We start from the raw sequence: 21,076 nt of genomic DNA, 5'->3' as shown, positions 1-21,076 counted from the left end.
AATTACTATATTCACATCTACCTGCTTAATTAGAATCAATTGCTTCATGATCTACTATTATTGTTACTTGATTCATATGTGCCTTAATTGAAACTGTTATCTCTTTTATAGCCATGCTATCTTTTCATAACTGCTTATCTTTATTTGGAATTTATATTATTTCATCCTATAATTGTTCAGTCTTAATTTAGGTTATGATTATTTTTCCGCTGCTTATCCTTAATTGAGTTGTTGAATATCCTTTGTAATTTTCTCAACCTTAAAAGAAGTTTAGATATCCTATATCTTAGTCAACTTGTTTTATTTGGCATTATTTGATTCGTGTTAGCTTCCCTATTGTTGAAGTGTATATTGTGTGATCGTTGCTACACATTAGTTTTCCCTTTGTTGAGCTGTTCTCTTTACGCCTAGCATTCTTTACTGTGGTTATTCCTTGTGAATTGGTTCTACCGTTTCTTTGTGAATTAAAGTTCTTGAGTTGATTTACTTGTCGTACTTTTGTATTATTGTCATTGTTGCTGTTGTACTTGTTGTGGTGATGCACGAGGTTTCTATCGTGCGATTGTTATTATGTGATGCACGAGGTTTCTGTCGTGCGGTTGTTATTATGGGGTTGCACGAAGTTTTCGCCGTGCTATTGTTACCATTGATATCTGCACATGCGGCGTGATAAGGCGGGATATGTATATATATGTCTACAAGAGTGGCTATTTCGTGCAATGCATGCCATGTAAGTTTGAAAAAATAATTTGTTAAATGCATGTCTACAAGAGTGGCTATTTCGTGCAATGCATGCCATGTAAGATCTGACATGGAGCCCTCCATATATATATATATCACGCAAATCAAACTCAAATTTTCACTCTTTAAGTTGCCGATTGCAAAGGGGACACTAATCTGGGCGGCCGATTCTCCAAGCTCAAATTCAAACGCCGTCCACTATCTTTCAAATTATATTGCCGCTTTTGCTCTCAGGTAAATCGATCTTCCCCTTACCTATGCTTTTCTGCATCAATTCACGTGATTGATTTTTGGGCTGTGCGTTTTTCACATCAACCCTAGTGAATCGATAATTTTTACTTATTGCATTACTCCTTAGTTATTGCTTGGGATTGAGGTGTAGTAGTTGTTGTTGTTGCAATCCTCTGTTTTGCCTTGATTTAATTTTGTAGCATTTGGTTGCCTCATATATAGGCCCATATAGCTTTGTGGCAGATTGGCAGCTCGTGCGGGGTCGTTCTGTTACTTTTACTCTAACTATATAGTTGGGTTTTTTCAATACACACACAATAATAAGTTTACTGCCTCCAGGGATTTGGTTAAGTGGTAAGAGCGAGCATGTGCAGTGTGCATTGGGCGCACATCACAGATTCGAAGCTTGCCTCAGACAGAAGCCTAGTGTATACTGCCTCCAGGGCTTTGGTCTAAAGTTCGATATGTTTTAGCTGCCTTAGTAATCATGGACAATAAGGCTCTTTATTGAGTTTTGTGTTTACTTGAATTGTGATTTCTTAATTAGGCAGTGAGGATGTCAACACCAGCGAGGAAAAGATTGATGACGGATTTCAAGCGGTTAGTGCACGATCCTCCTCTAGGCATCAATGGTGCACCTTATGGCAACAATATAATGCTATGGAATGCTGTTATATTCGGGTATGACATTTGGAATTGATTGAAAATCATGGTACCATAACTAATTGGAATTTGAAACTGATTGCTCCCTGCCCAAACAGCAGTATATTTGTACTTATAGCTTTTCTTTCCTTGAAATGCAGCCCCGATGACACTCCCTGGGATGGAGGTGAGGCAATGTTGCTCATGAATACCTTTTGTTTGGATATCACTCCGTCGTACCTATGCCTCATGAGACTTATTTATGCCTTGGCAATTGTATGAACAAATATGGTGCCCCTATATGTTTTATATCAGAAAGTTAGTTGCATCAGTGAAGATTTCTTGTGTCGATATGGTCCAGTTTGAGTTGCAGAATTGTAATTCAGGAGTCTTTGTAGGCAATTTGCTTTGTGCCTTCAATGCTGAAATTTTCTTGTTTTATCCTCCCAGTGAAGAAGGTTTTCTAGAATTGGTAGTGGGTGCATAACCAGTGTCCTTTCCTAAGTTAAATATCCTTCTTCCCTAACTTTGATTGTTTGGTGATATTGTTTGCTTACAGGCACGTTTAAGCTGACACTTCAATTTACTGAGGATTATCCTAACAGGCCACCAAAAGTGTACTTTATGTCCAGGATGTTCCATCCAAATAGTAAGTAGCTGAAGTATATCTCACCCCTCCTTTTCTACTCCTCTTTATCTCTTAGCAGAGTTGTAATCCTTTGAGAGGATAAGAACGTTCATTGTACTATAAATTGTCGAACGATAAGTCTGATTGCATTTTCTCTTTTGCGTTCACATATGTGGGTGTTTGTATGCGTGTATTGTTATGCAAGGAGGGCAAGGTAGGTTTGGTTTTATATCGTAACATTGTCAAGTCTTTTGCAAAAACAATCACAACTAATCATCAATGCCAAATTAGTTGGGGCTGGCTAGTGGCTATATGAATCATCACTATCTATTTTACGCCATTTGACCCAGATCATTCCAATGTTCAATAAATTAGGTTCTCAAATCCTAGAAGTTCTCTCTACATTTTCTATTGATATACAATCCTCCAACAAGATTAAAAAAGCCCCTAACGGATATTGAGCTGAGCGAGCATACCAATAAAACTAAGCCTTAATCATAACTAATTCATATCGCTTGTATAGATCTATTTCTTCCATTGTACTTTACTTTTTGCCAAGTTTGCATGAATTTGAATAGATTGTTAGCCTGTCAAAACCACTTTCCTTCACGTGATTTTAGGTCCACCTTGTCTCCCTTTAACACTTCCAACCACCATGGTTTTTCACCTACACGCTGGTGCATTTGGAGGTCTAGATAGAACTTGACAAAACCATTTCAAATGATCTTCTTTTATTTTATCTTGATATCCTGTGTGCTACTTGCACTTGTATCCAATGTGTTCATGTCTAAACTTTTTGTTGAAAGAGTAAAATCACTTTGTTTGAAATGTAGACATTTTCCTCTTGCATCCTACTTTTGCTTCTTTTTTCATTTCATATTAGCTTATCTTATGCTTTTTCATATTGTCATGTTTAGTATAGTTTTCCTGATCTCTTATGCTTTTGCTTATTGTTGCTCAGTTTATGCTGATGGAAGTATTTCTTTGGACATCTTGCAAAATGAGTGGAGACCTATATATGATGTAGCTGCTATACTTATCTCAATACAGGTATTATGAGACGTTCTAAATGCAACACCATGCTTCGTTTCCATAAATAATTTTGAGGAATTAAAATGATTATTATTTTGGTTTTGGGGGGGGGGGGTGGTGTGGATGCGTGGATGCATTTCCCGTATGGACAACCTATGACCTGTTCTGCTTTATAGCTGTGAATTCCAGTTTCTTACTTTAGATATTGAACTAGTAGTCCATCACTGTTGAGGATCATCGGTCAGTAGTTTGGTTGAACATATGAATAGAGGAAGAAAAGAAGCATCATGCACAAGTTTGTAGCCTGAAGATAACATGGATGTGTCTCAGAGTGACACTATTCTCCATGCTGATTCACAAGTTTTCACTTCTCTCTTGAGATTACTAGTAGGTTAAGATTTACAATTTTGAATATCCGTGTTTAGTTTTGATAATTTAATCCACAGAAGCAAGTCTTTCTTCATTTCTCTAACTTAATTGTTTCAAGCAAATTTTTACATAAGTTTAATTCCCATGTAAAAAATGCTCTCATTAGTTGCACATACCTAGTACTATTTAGTGAGTCAGCAGCTTTTCTTGGCACTGGTATTTTAGTTATTTTTGTCATTGTTAATTCAAAAATTGGCGGTTAGCATTGTCTCGTGTACTTTGATAAATTTCCAAATTTTATTTTCAAAAAGTAGGTAGATAAATCTCTGATGATGGACATATAAACAACTCATTTTTTACACCACTTGGTGTTTACTAATGAAACTTTTTGTATTATCAAAAAAAAAAAAAAAAAAAATCAAGTCAATTTTTATAATCGTAACTGGGTCAAAAGTTAGCATTTTTCAGCATCTTCCTGAGCTAAAGAAAATGATCTGTATAAGTATAACCTATAACCATTAACATCTATGCTGGATTGCTGGTAAGTAGCTCCCTGATATGCGTTTTTTCCTACTGCAGTCGTTGCTCTGTGATCCAAACACTAACTCAGCAGCTAATGCAGAAGCAGCACAGCTGTTTAGCGAGAACAAGTGCGAATACAACAGGAGGGTGCATGAAATAGTTGAGCAAAGCTGGACAGCAGACTGTCTCTGTTGCTGAATCTGTTACATAGTATTCTCCTCGTCAGGTTGTCTGCATCAAAGTGAGATGTTTTAAGTGTTTTTCTACATTTATAATAATGTAGTGCGATAATGTCCTTTTATGTGCTGTTAGGAGCTCCGATTTTCTTTATCTTCATTTTTTGGTGCTCGACTATGAGACTTTGTACATATGATCTATTATATCCAATTATGTGAAATTGAAGGAAGCTCTTATTCCATAAATTATAAGGAAACCTCAATGAGTAAAAGGAAACATATCGCGTAGCGGTTTTGTTATCAATTGAAGTCCCTCTGAAGGTACATCAGTTGCGACTGCTTATGCATCTGTCGTGGTGACTTCAACCAAGTAGATTCTAGGTAGAAGTGGTCCTTCAACAGACTTATTGAGGAAATTACAAATCAGTGATCAATCAATTTTACATCATTCTGATTGGAGAATATTTCTCTTCCTGTCTGAGCTTTAAGATTTACATGCACATTTTCATGGATCCCGTGTTGACACTTACTATGATAAACTTCATGGAGGTCCATCCATGGTAATCGACATCCCAGGAGATGCTTCATCTTTATAAAATTGTAAATGTTGCAAGAACCAGTTCGTAGTTTGTGCTCAGGAGATGGCTGAGTGGTTGAGACAATGGTATAGTAACCTGAAGATTTCCAGGTTAGAATCGCAGCTATTAATATTTTAATGTGGCCTAAGTTGGTTCTATATAATTATATCTTATCTACGAGCACGAGAATTGATTTTTCTTGTTTGAAAACGAATGCTCTTATCAAAGGATGTATGCTAAAATTTTCTATTTTTTCGTAATAAATTGAGCCAAGTTTTTGCACATACTTTCTCCTTTTTCATTTCCTTTTATGGCGACCATCAAATTATACGCCCGATTTAGCTTGACATGTGACAGACTATTCTGACTGCCTAATTCATTATATAATCTTCATAAGAGTATAGGTATAAATTGTGATTACGCGCTTGTGTGCAATATACAAGTTCCTCATTTTTTGCATATATAGTTATAATCATATGACGTACCAGACTCTCCCCTCATTGTTTTGATGGAACACAATGTTGTGTTTTCTCATTTCGTATCCTTTTGGTTTCTTTTGTTAGTCCTTTTGCCATACTTAAATTTCAGCATCTCAGAAAAGGAGTCGCAAGATTTTTTTTCTTTAAACAGAGACTGACATACAGGTCACAACAGTAGGCAGAAAGAGTTACTAATATAGAAAAATGACTCATTCCCCAGTAAACAACATTGTTCTGTTTTCTTCTTTATCCCTATCTCTTTGGTCTTTCCCCTCGTAATTTTGTGGTTGGATTCCTGGCCTGACTCTGATCTTTGACACTCGTTAAAAATCATACTAGTAATTCTTCTCATTGCTCATATATTATTGTTTTAGCAGCAAAGCAATCTGTAAATCATCCTTAAATCATCAGAATCTGCAACTTTATTAGTAGTACTGCACAGTCAAAAGAAGCTTCTCTACAATGATGTTCATACCATTTCTTTTTACTAGACAGTAAATGATATATATTTCTCGCAAAAATGATATCTCTATTTTACGTGACACTTTCATTTTTAGTATGTCACAGAAAGATTCTCACGTTTCTATATTTAGAAACTATTTAATCATATCATCTTCACTTTACAAGAAATAACATGACTTGTTAGGACCCTTTGATCTAAAAGTCACCTTATTATGTGGAGACAAAATATAAAGGACATACAAAACTCCCATACATCTTAATTGTTGGTAGTAAGGATCACTTTGATATTTTGTAGTATATTTTTAGCTTCTGTCAGAAGTTTTTTTTTAAAATTTCTTACCCTCTGTTTAATCAAACACCGTCATATAAAATGAGATCATATAAAATGAGATGATAAAATATGGGAAGGAAGTATAATAATATTCAGGTATTAACCAACAAAACATTTAAAGAAAAGAAAGTAACAAGAAGGCTCCATATCTGAAGCAACAACAAATACTAGTGAAAGGAGAGAATCTTCCTTTTTTGCCCTTCTCTTTCGAATTGTATAGGTTATGGCCCATAGCCAGAAAAGGTGACCCTGCACCACAGTCTCTCCTGATAATGCTCAGAACATGAATCTTTTTTATTATTTTAATCTGTCCTCCCAAGTGGTCCAACCTTGCAAAAACAACACCTCTGTCTCTCACAAGAATTGAAAAATCAAATACTACTTATATCAATTACCAATTTGTTGCATCGTCACTTTCAAGTCTTTAATAACAATCCTGGTACAATAACATATGTGCATTTTACTATACACACAGTAAATTTAACTGTCGGCATAAGACCCAAAAAAATGGTTTAATTTGAATAACTTGAAAGAAATTAAAATTAGTAAAAGTGTTGCTGCACTGGCAATGGCCAAAAATTGGTCTGATCTTCCACATTGGTGAACATGTTGCAAAATCCTTCTTCATTGACAGTTTGCTCTACTTTATAAGCTGTTGGAAAAACATCATGGCTGTTGAGTGGGCTGTTTGTTGATGATGTTCTTGTTGTTGTGGTTCCAAGATTTACATCTATAGTACTGTTGTTCTCATCACCACTTCCATTGTTGTTCCAATTACACCCTTCGTTTTCCTTGTTCAGATTAAATAATATTGGTGGTGTATCTCTAGCTGATTCTCTGTTTCCCAGACTCAATAACTGCAACTGCCACCAGAATGATCAATGCGAAAATGAACAATTAAAACTACTTCCTTCGGTCTTTTTCGGTTATCGTTTATGGTTTTGGCTAACTCATTAAAAAATCATTTAATAGTATTAATAATAAGAATTACAGTATTTGACTAAATAGTCCTTTGCCTATCCATAAAATGAGTAATAATTGTTGAGAGACTTCCATAAAATTAACAGATCATTTATTAAAACAAGGGTAGATTTGAAAGAAACATAATCAATGTACTTAAATACTGGGTTCTACCAAACTGCAAACCCGTCTACTAGCGTTTGTGAGTGATGGTGGTTTAATTTCTAAAACGCACTAGAAATCAAATTAAACCTAAACTGATTTCAGCTAAAAGAATCTTGGAAAATCATCTAGTAAATGCAATACGGAGTGAGTTTCCCAATAGCATGATCCAAAGACGTTTAAGTCAAATTCTAGTCTGAATATAAAAGTCAAGTTCAATTGTGTTACGTACCTCAGAGTGAAGTTTTTTGTTTTGAGTCTTGAGTGCATCATTATCAATCTTAAGTTTATCACATTGTCGCTTCAAGATTTCGTAATCTTTCTCCAATTGCTTAGTCTTACACCTAGCTCTTCTGTTCTGGAACCATATTGCAATCTGCCTGGGTTTCAATCCTAGAGCTCTAGCCAGTTGCATTTTCCTCTCAGGCTCAAGCTTGTTCCCCATCTCAAAACTTCTCTCAAGTGCCTTCACTTGCTCCAAATTCAGCCTCCTCTTCTTCTCCCCAAGTAAGTGTGAAGAGCCATCGTCATCAGACATGTCGTCGTCCACTCTCAATTCTTGATTATGATCAAATGACATGGCTCTCCTCATTAACAACGGTGAAATTCCTGCATCCGCCATCACAATAAATATGTCATATTCCTACTATTTTGCTAGCTCACATAGTGGTAGATCTAGACTAGACACCGTGATGCAATATGAAATGAATGGGTCATTTTTTATACGAAGCATAGATATGGATGCAATATCAAGTTTAAAACTCATAATTTAGAATTCACTGCATTTAGCTCACACTATATATGTGTAATGTGTGTGGAAAAGATATAACACATATAAAGAGCAGAATTCACTAACTCATCTCTAAATCTTGAATTCATCAAGTTATTTACAAAATACATAGAGATAGAGTGTTGTGAGAGAGAGAGAGAGAACCTTGAAATTCTTGTTGAGGAGCACAAGAAGAGTGAAATACATGACTAGGGAAGGAGGAAGGGAGATCATCATTAGCTGTTTCATGGTTTCGAAAATTAACAGAACTAGTTTCTTGTGCTGTAGAAGGAACAAAAGCCATGGTACTACTAAAAAGCATGTTATCTTATGCACAAAGTAAACCAATTAAAGTCATATATCAACTATATATATCTTCTTTTTTCTTTTTGAGGTGTTAATTAATAAGTCAAGAGGTGTAATGGGAAGGAGAGGTTTTGAAGTGGGAACATGGAAGGTGCTAAGAGGGGAACATTAACATGGGGTGGCAAGATGGCAAGACTGGAAGCCAGCGAAGTTTATATATTATTTTTGTTAAGAATTAACAACACATAACGTAAAATGTTATTATAAAATTTATTATCAGCACAAATATTCTCCTTACTTGCAATGTGATGCCCTTGTATTTTTCCTATGACTTGCGCTTTAGGTATCTAGTAGATAACAAGTCCAACTTTTTTACTATTTTTTTAAAGCGCTACGTACTATGTATGTCTATTATTTCAAATGTAAAGTCTCTCAGTTTAAACAGGCTAGAGCTATGTACTCCACAAAGTCAATCTGATTCAATGTTCAAGATTGCTAGATTTAACAACGTTATTAATTACTGTCATTCTTTTAATGAGAGAAATATATATAAGTTACCCTCCATGAATTCAACCTCAACTTTCAAAAGGAAAATTACTGAATTTGAGGTCATGCATGTTTGGTGTGAAGTAAAATGTTTTTTCGTAAATGATGTTCTTTGATACAATTAGGTGACTTGAATCGAAAAATAAGATGATAATCTGCCGCAAAATCTGAAGAAGGCATGTGACTGGGCCATCTATATATATGTACGTACCATTTTAAAAACAAAGTTATTTATATGTGTATACTACTTGCAACTCCCAAATTACTCGCAATTGGCATTCCATGAAAAATAGGAACAGCTAAGGGCCGCCATTACCAAAATTTGGATTTTCCTTTTTTTTTTTTTTTTTTGCTTTTGAATCTCTAAATATCAGATTAGTTATTTTTCTTGATTAATTAATTATAAGCAAGGGTTGATATTTTATATGTAACAAAAAATATAATTTAAGAGAGAGAGAGAGTACAACCTCAGATTTCTTCTCTGTAAAACTGTATATGACAATTAAACTTTAATTTGCTGCTTGTAATATGGAGTAATACTTGTACAAAAGCACATAGCATACAATTAAAAATGAAGCTCCGACTAGTCTAAATTTGTACCACGTTATCAAGTTTTTTTCCCATTTGCAGGACTCGAACGTTACAAAGTGAGAAATAAAGAAGGTAGGGAAAGGAAGGAATGTGGAATCTTGTGATGTGGAGTTGTTGAGGGGGAAAAAGAGTGCGATGAGCAGTGGGAGTGTGGTGGCCAAGTACGACGACCTATCACCTGATATAACACAGGGAAAGTTGAGGTGCCTCTTTCTCGCACAATTCCCTATCAATTTTTAGCACTGAAAGAAAGGCTATTTTGTCTTCAAAATTTTTAGTCTTTTTGCTGTGACATTTTAACTCTAGGACCCAATAAGGCGTCGAGTCCGGAACCAAAGTAACATTATTTTGGTTCCGGAGATCAAAATAAATGCAAAAAAGAACTAAGAACTATTTTATATATAGCACACGTAAAACATGCGTTATACGTTAAAGAAAAAATTTGAATAAAATTGTTCTAACCGCACCACGCAAACGAATGTGTGACCGAGATAAATTTTATTGATTTTGTCATAACTGCGCTACGCAAGCGAATCCGCAGTCATGACGAGGATTATTAGTACGTTGTTACTTTTGGAAAAAATTACTACATTCGAAGAAAATAATTTTGAAATTTATTAAAAGTTAACTATCGCGCTACGCAAACAAATCCGCGATTTTAGCAATGAATTTATTAAATTAAAAATTAACTAAAACTAACGAGTACGGTATGCCATTATTAAATTAAATTATTGAATGTTAAACATCACGTTATGCAAGCGATTCCATGAAGTTAAAGCATGCCTACTAATTGCTTAGCGTCTAAATTAATTAAAAAACGCTTCTTTTTTATTTATTACTTGTTCGACTGGAGAAAAAAATATTATTATTAAAAACAATTTCTCACTAATGCAAGACATTAAATCCGGGTAAGCTTATGTTAAACTTTCATGGTATTGGGCCACTTATTTTATTAAACAAAAGATAATATATTGGTTTTAAAGAAAATGCCCATCTTACTACTTTCTATTGTCATTGGGCCTACAAATTTTAGCTTATTTGGCCCATGTTGCTTAAGAGTCTCGATGACCAAGACAACACAAAATAACAAGTATTCTTCTAAGCCCAAATTGCTTCTTACATTGATGTCCAAACTAAAAATTGTTTTTCATAAAAGAAACTTACATGCTAATTATTATCTTTTATCTTCTTAACCAACTATTTCTTAAGGACTAACATAATATTTCTACTCATCTACGCCAACATGGCACTAATCAAACTACACCCATTAACAACATAAAAACCACGACTAAATATAAAAACTACAAAAAATACGGTAATACTTCAATGCTAAAGAGAAGAACTATATTAAGTATAATATTATGTTGACTATAATTCAAAGTATCAAAACATTTGAAGCTAGAAGTCTTTCTTATATAATTATACATGAACCATGAAAGCAACTCACGGAAAAGAGCCCAAACTAAACAAACATGGTTAAAAGTGAGGTCTTTATCTTTTCCTTAAACTAAGTAATCTTAACAGAATGCAATTTTAATCACATATATAAAGAAGAAAATGATAATTTAACTAATTTTTAACAGATTTACATGATGATAACACTAATATAACATTCATCTTGAAACAAAATCAGATCTAATATGTTCCATCAACCAAACCGGGATCAAATCCTTCTTATTATCATCAAGAATCTGCAATATAAGAATTTGAAAGTTACCTGATTTGTAGAATAATAAAATACAACAGTGCAACAACAAAAAATTCAGCAGCAAATACAGTAGAAACAACAGCAACTCAAGTGTTAAGACAACCCAGAAAACTCAACAAAGATGCTTGAAACTGGTAGCTATCAACTTCACAAATTGCCTAAGGGATCTTTCTATTTTTCTCAAAGTTTTTGCACTCAAATAATCCTCATAAAACTCTGAAATTTCAACTTGTTATATATATTAAGCTGCTGATTTTTCTAAAAAATATATGTCTTTAAGCAACTCTCCAAGATGTGTTTTCGTGTAAGATAGAGTGTGTGTGTGTGCCTTTTTTAGTGAGTAAGGATCCCCATTCTAAGTGTAAGAGAATCCCTTTTATAGGAGAAAAGCAGCCCTTTCAATAGGCAAATAAAGTTAGATTTTTGGACAGATTTTGGTTCACCAAAATATTTGTCCAAAAGACTAACTTTGTTTGCTAAACACTGTTCAAGGTCTGTCCCAAAGGTGAAAGGACAGCCTGAAAATCTGTTGTGTCAGAAGCAAGGAGAAAAAATATCCTTTCAGCCACCCTACTAGTAAAAGTAAGCTACGATTACCCTATTTTGTGATAAAATAAACTAACTTCAGATTTTAACCATCAACAACAAACTACTTGCTCAACACAAATCAAACTTGGACAACTATGAATTGACAAAGCATAGACGAGACTAAAAACGTAATTGAACTAAGTATTCAAACCAACTTGATGGGAATGAATTCAATTTGTGCAAACTAATTACTAAACAAATAACTAAATTCACAAACTAATGCTTAAAACAGAACGAGCATCGTTAACAATCAAACAACGACTAACAATAACTAAATAATTGACTAACTAAGTGAACAATTTAACTAATACACTAAAGATCATGTTTAAATCAATAACGAATCTAACAAACCACTAAACTAAATAGAGATAACTAATTAAATAAACCTAACTTGAAACTCTAATTAATAAGAAATAACCAAAATAGAAAAATCAAAAAATCAAACACTAATCTACTAATATAAAAAAAATTAAAAATTAATTAAAGAGATGACGATTATACCTAACAAGTATGCTTGAAGCCGTTCGAGCCACGAGAAGACGCCGGAGATGCTAAAAGGCGACTACTCGACTCCGAAACGCACGTTTCTTTCGGGTAGATGCTAGAACAAAATGTGTTTCAGCATCTCGCCAAAAGAAACGAGTGTCTTTGAGTCGAAAAATAGCTAAGATGGGGGTTCGGGGCATTTTGGCGGTGGTGAGGCAGTGGAGCCGTGGCGGCAGTGAGGAGCGGGCCGGCGGCGACGGGGGTTTTGGGGGTGAAATGGGTAGGAAAATATAGGTCTCGTGGAGCTCTATCCATTCATGTATGTGTTGTAGGGTGGTGTTGGCCGGAGCTTCAAGAATTTGGATCAAAAAGTGGCGACTAAAGTTTCTTAGATCTAAAATTCAAGGAGTTTGAGGGTTTTTTGAAGGAATTGGTTTGGAGATATGGGAAGAGGAGGTTGTGGAGATTATATGGTGTTAATTTAGAGGTGTTTGTAGGTGGTCCGCCGCCGGTGGGTGATTTTCGGCGGCAGCGGCGGCGGCGGAGAGAAGAGAGAGAGAGAGAGAGAGAGAAGAGAGAAAGAGTTATGGGGGGGGAAATGAGGGAATTTTTCAGATTTTTGAGGCTTTAAATACCTCTTGAGAGATCAAATATGGACCATTAGATCAAGGGGTGATCAATGGGTGAGATTTGATCTTGGGTCACTTAATGAAACGATGTAGTTTTGAGGCAAAACTACGTCGTTCCGGACCCTTTCAAAGGCAGCCCCTTATCTTGCACTTTTGGCCACTTTCTCTTTCAAATTTGGCCCAATTTCTTTCTTAATCCTACTTGTTAAACTAAATTAACACAAACAAATAAATTAATTAAGTAACTTATTCAAATGATCAATTAACTAGATTAATTCACCAATTGAATAGTTAGTTAATTCCTAAAATGCAAAAATAAAGAAAGAACTATTTTTTGGTATTTTTATGATAGGAAATATGCAATCAAAGACACAAAAATTGGTAAATATAATTAAAGCAACAAAATACTAATGACTTTAGGAGGTGTTAAAATAGTACAAAAATTAGGTATTCACAGCTGCCCCTCTTTGCTCGAGAATATGAATAGTTTTCGTGCAAAGAAAAGTGAATGCCATGGCTAATATTTGCTCACATATCACTCTAATGAAAGTATTTTTTTTAAATGGTGACCGAACCCTGCTTCCGAGGTTGCCTACATATCCTTGTTTAAAGGAACCAGGTCAATGTAGTTCTGGGAAAAATTTAGTAGCTGGGACTACCAGACACTAGATTTAAGACTGTTGTTGCTGTTACTGTTACTTACTGCTTACATCAAAAGGAAAAGAGAAAGAACTACATATGTCTGCAAACTAAGAGTTACAAAATTCCTAATCTATGTGTCTTGATGAGTCAAATCTTGATTCTTGACCTGCTCGCTTGTGTTGACCTTAGATTGGATCTTGATGCTTTTTGAGGAAAAGATCATGGCTCATTCTCGATTGCTTGCTTTCCGGATCAGAATTCGAGAAAATGAAACTCGAGAAGCTGGGCTGATGACATATTATCCATGCTAACTCCAACTATCTTGTGACCGAAAAACTTCTTTATTCTGATGAGAAAGCTAAAACTACAAGCTTTAATCATCACTTGTGCTATCCGGCGGAGCCTGCAAAGCCATCAAAGACGAACAAAACAAACAAATTTTTTCTGCCCTAGTTTGGCACTAGGAAACTTTTGTGAGTTAGAGAAAGCTATAAAGAATCTAATTTGTTAAAATGAAAACAACAGGAGTAGTATAAATTATGTGAGGATATGCAACCATGAGGGGAAGTAAGTTATGTTACCAAAGGAAATGGAATTAGAGGATGGTACCCTATATTACCGAAAGGGAATGTAACCAGGGGTTAGTACCCTGTATTACCGAAAGAAAATATGTCCAGGGGTTGGTACCCTATATTACCGAAATGAGTGTAACCAGGGGTTGGTACCCTATATTACCGAAAAAAATATAACCAGGGATTGGTACCCTGTATTACCGAAAGGAATGTAACCAGGGGTTGGTACCCTGTATTACCTAAATGAGTATAACCAGTGGTTCGTACCCTGTATTACAGAAATGAGTGTAACTAGGGGTTGACACCCTGTATTACTGAAAAGAGTATAACCAAGGGCTGGCACCCTGTATTACTAAAAGAAGTGTAACCAGGGATTGGCACCCTGTATTACTGAGAAGCGTAACCAGGGGTTGGCATCCTGTATTACTGAGAATGAATATAACCAGGGGTTGGTACCCTGTATTACCGAAATGAGTGTAACCAGGGGTTGGTACCCTGTTTTACATAAAGGAGTGTAACTAGAGGTTGGCACCCTGTATTACTGAAAGGTGTATAACTAGGGGTTAACACCCTGTATTATTGAGAAGGAATGTAACCAGGGGTTGGTACTCTGTATTACCGAAATGAATGTAACCAGGGGTTGGTACATTGTTTTACATAAATGAGTGTAACCAGGGATTGGCACCCTGTATTACTAAAAGGTGTGTAACCAGGGGTTGGTACCCTGTATTACTGAAAGGTGTGTAACCAGGGGTTGGTACCTTGTATTACTGAAAGAAGTGTAACTAGGGGCTGACACCATGTATTACTGAAAGGAGTGTAACCAGGGGTTGGTACTCTGTATTGCAGAAAGGAGGGTAACCAGGGGCTGGCACCCTGCATTACTGAAAGGATGTTGAATCCCCTGGGCGAAAAGGTTCTACCTAGGTTAAACTACGAAAAGCAAACCTGGGCGAAGAGTACTTCTACCCGGAAATATGAGCTAGAACCCCCTAGGTAAAAAAGTTCTACCTGGGTTAAGCTACGTATAACAGCCTGAGCGAAGAGTACTTCTACACGAAAATATGAGTTGGATCTCCCTAGGCGAAAATGTTTTACCTCGGTTAAGCTATGAAAAACGAGCATGGGCAAAGAGTACTTCTATCCGAAAATATGAGCTGGATCCCCCTAGGCGAAAAAGGTTCTACCTGGGTTAAGCTACTGTAAAACATATGAGTGAAAAGTACTTCTACCCGAAACTAGGAGCTGAATCCCCCTAGGCGAGAAGGTTCTACCTGGGTTAAGCTACGAAAAACAGTCTGAGCGAAAAGTACTTCTATCCGGAACTAGGAGCTGGATCTCCATAGGCGAAAATGTTCTACCTGGGTTAAGCTACGTAAAACAGACTGAGCGAAGAGTACTTCTACCCGGAAATATAAGCTGGATCACCCTAGGTGAAAAAGGTTCTACCTGGGTTAAGCTACTGTAAAACATATGAGCGAAAAGTACTTCTACCCGGAACTAGGAGCTGAATCCCCCTAGGCGAGAAGGTTCTACTTGGTTTAAGCTACGAAAATGGGAGGTGTGGACAGTAATGATGCATGCTGCAAATAAAGGAAAGTGGAGATTTTGAGGAAACTTACCTTTGATGACATTCGCCCTTTGAGAATCGCCATTCTGCACTACTTTGATCTTGCTTCAAACAAAGAAAAATTTGTGAGTTTTTAAAGTGGTGGTCGGTTTGTGGCCTTGATGCCCTGAGTAGTTTGAATTCACCACTCCGCTGCCGAAGAACTGATTTTGTCAGTATGGTACCGAGGTTCCCGGATACTCTGTATCACTTCTAGAGACATTGTCTTTCTGACGTTGGCCCTGCCTGTTTCATACTCGGATGTCCATGGTACCGCTAATCCTTGTCCCTAAGGCAAGGCAATTTTCCTTCAAAATCAAATTTAGTTGTCTTGCACCCGGAACCAATTTCTGTCTGTAGTGCTTATCAACTTTTCCCATGAAGCAAGTCTTGCCTAGGTGACCTTTTCAGTTTCTTTGAGACACTTTGTCCGCCTTATCAAAAGAGATCACCGATGGATTTCTCCCTTTGTCAATGCCGTATATGCTCCAAATTGTGCTCGGTATTACGGGAAAACTGTAGACAGTTTTGCAGCCATTTTAGCTTTGCTTTTGATGCAAGATTAGACCGAAAGGAAATCTAAGAAAAATTATGGAAAAGAATAGAAGAGCAATTGGAAGTGAAAAAGGAATTGTGTCTAAATAAAAGGTGTCCCTTTCGGGGAGAGAAATAACAAGACTTATCTGGAGATATGTGCCAACTTCAATGAATCATGACATGCATTTTGGGCTGGATGCCTGATCTGTCTGAGCTATCTAATTCTCAAAATACGTCACAAATGTTCATCTTGAAACTGTCTTAGTTGTGCTCATGCCGGAGCATCGAAGACCCTCATTCAGCTAGTAGCGCTTTGCGGGTTTTCGCTAATTGACCTCGCTCATTTCTCTAATCATTGTCGCCTTATAGTGCCCATACGGGTTTTCACCGATAAGACTCTCTCATTTCTTCTTTACTTTTTATTTTACTAAGATACGACATGCGGAAGGTTGGCCAATGCCCCTGGCATGAGGACTTCAAGTATTCTCAAAGATCGATCAGAAGTTCTTAATAGGAAAAGGCGAAAGGAACCTTAAACTGAATTACAACTTTTGGAACTGTTTCTATAGGAAAAACCATAAGATAAAAACAAACTTCTGCCCCAGTTTTGGAGTATTGGGAATATAATTTTTTGTTGTGATGGGACCGAACCCAGGGTAAGGCTTCCTACGTATCCTTTCGGAATCAGGTCGGACGTAGTTCAATGACTCATAAAATTTGTTGTTTGATATTTTGTTTTGTTTTGTTTTGTAAGTACACATGTTCCAAAAAGTGGAAAACAAGGAAGAAGAAAAATACAACTTAAAAGGGGTAACAGAAGGGTGACACTTGCTTGGAATAGCGAGCAATGGTAGCCTTCATCATCTCGATCTAAGAAAATCATGCGTGAAAGTTCCACAATGGGTATATATCAGACATAATATCTTTTGACTGCATCTGCATTAAAAGTCATGTCTGGTACCCATCCTTCTTCATCTACCAAGTGCAAGGCCCCTTTTGGTAGCACTTTCTTGATGATGTAGGGTCCTTTCCAGTTTGGGACAAACTTTCCTTTAGCTTCTACTTGGTGTGGAAGAACGCATTTCAGAATGAGTTGGCCTACCTCGAAGTGCCTTGGACACACTTTCTTGTTGTAAGAGCATGCCATTCTTTGCTGGTATAACTGGTCAAAGCACACTGCTGCTAGCCGTTTTTCATTAATCAACATTAGTTGTTCTAATCGGGTCTTTACCCATTCTGCATCTTCAATCTCTGACTCCACAATGATCTGAAGAGAGGGAATTTCGACTTCAGCCGGTATTACAGCTTTCGTCCCATATACCAACAGACAAGGAGTTGCGCCAACAGATGTGCGAGCAGTCGTGCGGTATCCCAAAAGAGCAAAAGGTAACTTTTCATGCCATTGTCGAACCTTGGATCATTTTCCTAAGAATCTTCTTGATGTTCTTGTTCGCCGCTTCAACGGCTCCATTGGCTTTTGGCCGGTAAGGGGTAGAATGGCGATGCATAATTTTAAATTACTCGCATATCCTTCATCAAATGACTATTGAGATTGGATGCATTGTGAGTGATAATGGTATTTGGGATACCAAAGCGGCAGATGATGTTGGAATGAACAAAGTTTACCACTGCTTTCTTGGTGACTGCTTTGAAAGTGACGGCCTCCACCCACTTGGTGAAGTAATCAATTGCAACCAAAATGAATCTATGCCAATTTGAAGCCTTTGGCTCAATTAGCCCAATAACATCCATTTCCCAAGCAACGAAAGGCCAAGGAGAGGACATGTGATACAACTCCGAAGGTGGCGAGTGAATCAGGTCACCATGAATCTGGCATTGGTGACACTTGCGAACAAAACTGAAGCAATCTCGCTTCATTGTAAGCCAATAATACCCTGCCCGCAGAATCTTCGTCGCCAAAATATATCCATTCATGTGAGGTCCGCATACCCCCGAATACACTTCACTCATGATCCGCTCAGCTTCTGTGGCATCTACACATCTCAACACGTTCAAATCTGGGGTCCTTTTGTACAAAATTTCCCCATTCAGGAAGAAACCGCTGGCGAGACGCCTTATAGTTCTTTTTTGATCTCCCTTGGCATGCTCTGGCGAGCCGCCTCAGATTCTTAGTAATTGGAATTCATGAGTTTTGTCAGGTGAAATTGGCGACGAAAATGGAGAAGACATCAGTAATGGAGGAAATCGGATAAGGAAGAAAGAAAAAGAAAAAAAAAGAGAAGACAAGAAAAAAGAAAAAAGAAAAGAGAAAGGTAAAGAAAAATAAATACTAATAAAAAGGAAATAGTGTTTGTAATACACTTTAATACAATTAGCGAAAGAGCTAATTAATTTGAGTGGATTCCGTTTCGAAAAGAGCATATATGTGCCAACTGTATAACTCTAAGGGCATATATGGACCAACTATGTGGCGGTAAGGGCATATTTGAGCTAAAGTATTAACGAAAGGCAAATGTGCTCAATTTCGTATAGTACAAGGGCATATTTGGACTTTTTCCGTTAATTATTTATACATTATGTGTATTACATGTGTATTAACTATTGCACACTTTAGTTCGGATCTTTTGTGCAACTTGTTTTTTTTTTTTTTTTGTAAGTTGTAGTAATTGTAAAATAGATTTCGGCTTTAGTTGTTTTAATTCCATAAAAAAAATTAGGAATAGTTATAATTTTCATATGGAAATTACGATATTTGTTGGTATTTGTCAATTTTGCCGATCGATTATTTGAAATTTAGCTAGTTTTTTTGTTATTATTTTGTTGAATATTGTTTAATTGGAGAATTTTGTGAATTTTGTTGTTTATTAATAGTATTGAATGTATTTATGCAATAGTATGTAAATATTAATTGTTTGTTAAATGTTGACTACTTTATTTATTTGTCCGTCATAAAAGTAGTATTTTGATTCCTACTTTGGTTGTTAGATTCCGACATTGCCCGCCATATAAGTTAAACCAATAACCTACTTTAGGATTCTTTGACTGTTGAATAAATATTAAATAGTTGGCAATACGGAGGATACTCTGCCGATTGTTTGTCATGAAATACAATAAACAAACGTACAAATTTATGAATTAATTAAATGATAAATAATACTTCGTATCGAATTAAGTAATTAGCTATTTAAAGAAATCTCCATAAGTTCAACAATTAAAATAATGTAGAGTTATATAACTAACGAATTAAAATTTGTATAGTTGTCACTACAAAGGATACTCTGCCGAATTTTTATTGTTAAATCTAAAAAATAACTTATAAATCATTATGAATTAATTAAATACAAATTAATAATTTTTATCAAATTAATTAATAAAATATTTTGACATATTTCGAGAATTAAAAGTAGAATAATATTGTAGGTACTTCTGACTGATGAATAAAATATTTATTAGTTGTTAGTACAAAGGAGAATCTGCTGATTTTTTATTGTTAAATCTAAAACGCTAATATATAAATTGGTATGAATTAACTAAACGAAAAATAAAATATACTTAATATAGTTAGATAATACTCCTTACAATCTCAAACAACGGTAATAAATAAATCTTTCGTTATGAAAAGTAAGATAACATATGTTTAATTATCATTATTCAATGTACATAGATTATTATGGATCGTCGGACTGTTCATCTTGGACCTGTTTCACGTGAGCTACTTATGCTCCAAGTGCGCCATAGGTCATCACGTATATAGGATGGAGAGTTGCTTAGCCAGAACTTCCACCCGTGACGCATTGAGGATCACCCACTACATCAGCACATTGTCGCGTGCCTCACTTGGATTGGTTTTTACCGAGTCATCGAGGTCGGCTAGTTACAGTTCGACTGGCCATTAACCACAACTCTGATCGAGTGTTGGAGGCCAGAGACTCACGCATTCCATTTGCCTACCGCCGAGGCGACTATCACATTACAACACGTAGAGGTATTGTTTGGATAGCCCATTGACGGTCTTGCTATCCACTACCCACCGTGGATTAGAGAGTATAAGAGGCTTGACTATCTACAAATGATGGATATGCTCATTGGATTCCTTATGGTTGAGGAGTCTATGATTAATCGAATTAGATTACAATTATTGCCTATTAGGCAGCACCTAGAGGCGCTACATGAGCAGATAACGGATCAGACACTGATGGAGGTTATTGAGCGACAGTCTAGGCTGTTGCTGTTGATGATATTTGGCGGCATTCTTTTTCCATACACCTCGGGGAACCTTATGATCCTATGTTTCTTGGCTCATCTAGAGCGGTTATATGATTTACCCATGTACAGTTGGGGCGGTGTCGTTCTAGCGTACATGTATAGGCAGCTATGTAGGGTGTCGATGGGTAGCTTGAGGGATATTGCTGGATTTATTCCGCTTCTATAGGTGATAATATTATTAATTCTTATCATGAATATAATATATATAGTAAAAATACTCAGTTTTACGTCCACAATCAATATTAGGTTTGGGCTTGGGAGAGATTCTTGCAGATGCAACCCCCTCCTCGACCACTAGCTTTAGATTCCCCACCACCGTCGCTGCTACCTCGTGCTAGGAGGTGGGTAGATAGGAGAGGTTGCGCCTGCAACATCGAGGCTCGACTTCATCTACTACTATACATGAATATTATTACCGGAACCTTGATGCAAACTAGTTCTAACTTCAAAAATATCTCGGTCACTGCAATATTATAAATATGTATACCACTGTGATCGTTTCCTATAACCCTCAAACTATTGCATCGGTTTTGAAATACTTTAAACACCCCTT

General features: G+C 36.3%; 2 protein-coding genes across 5 annotated transcripts; one reads left to right on the top strand and one right to left on the bottom strand.

Moving 5' to 3' along the window:
- The first annotated feature begins 816 nt into the window (after positions 1 to 816).
- Positions 817 to 4,598, top strand: LOC107775817 (ubiquitin-conjugating enzyme E2 2-like). 3 transcript variants are annotated; one of them, XM_016595618.2, is made up of 6 exons: positions 817 to 975; positions 1,520 to 1,653; positions 1,776 to 1,801; positions 2,174 to 2,263; positions 3,204 to 3,292; positions 4,266 to 4,598. In XM_016595618.2, the coding sequence occupies exons 2-6, from the start codon at positions 1,529 to 1,531 to the stop codon at positions 4,323 to 4,325; spliced, it is 390 nt and encodes a 129-aa protein (XP_016451104.2). In that variant the 5' UTR covers positions 817 to 975; positions 1,520 to 1,528; the 3' UTR covers positions 4,326 to 4,598. The 3 variants fall into 3 exon arrangements, with proteins under 3 accessions (XP_016451104.2, XP_016451089.2, XP_016451097.2); XM_016595603.2 differs by having other exon boundaries at positions 4,223 to 4,598; XM_016595611.2 differs by having other exon boundaries at positions 822 to 975; positions 1,524 to 1,653; positions 4,223 to 4,598.
- A 1,957-nt stretch (positions 4,599 to 6,555) lies between these two features.
- LOC107775838 (homeobox-leucine zipper protein HAT7) lies at positions 6,556 to 8,573 on the bottom strand. 2 transcript variants are annotated; one of them, XM_016595629.2, is made up of 3 exons: positions 8,248 to 8,573; positions 7,546 to 7,922; positions 6,556 to 7,054 (listed from the first exon to the last, which is right to left on the bottom strand). In XM_016595629.2, the coding sequence occupies exons 1-3, from the start codon at positions 8,402 to 8,404 to the stop codon at positions 6,734 to 6,736; spliced, it is 855 nt and encodes a 284-aa protein (XP_016451115.2). In that variant the 5' UTR covers positions 8,405 to 8,573; the 3' UTR covers positions 6,556 to 6,733. The 2 variants fall into 2 exon arrangements, with proteins under 2 accessions (XP_016451115.2, XP_016451121.2); XM_016595635.2 differs by having other exon boundaries at positions 6,556 to 7,048; positions 8,248 to 8,538.
- Positions 8,574 to 21,076: the final 12,503 nt, after the last annotated feature.

Source organism: Nicotiana tabacum, chromosome 17 (assembly GCF_000715075.1).
Source record: "Nicotiana tabacum cultivar K326 chromosome 17, ASM71507v2, whole genome shotgun sequence".
Classification (NCBI taxonomy): Eukaryota; Viridiplantae; Streptophyta; class Magnoliopsida; order Solanales; family Solanaceae; genus Nicotiana; species Nicotiana tabacum.
The sequence above is the reverse complement of the archived record's forward strand: the minus strand, read 5'-3'. Positions and strand labels throughout refer to the sequence as shown.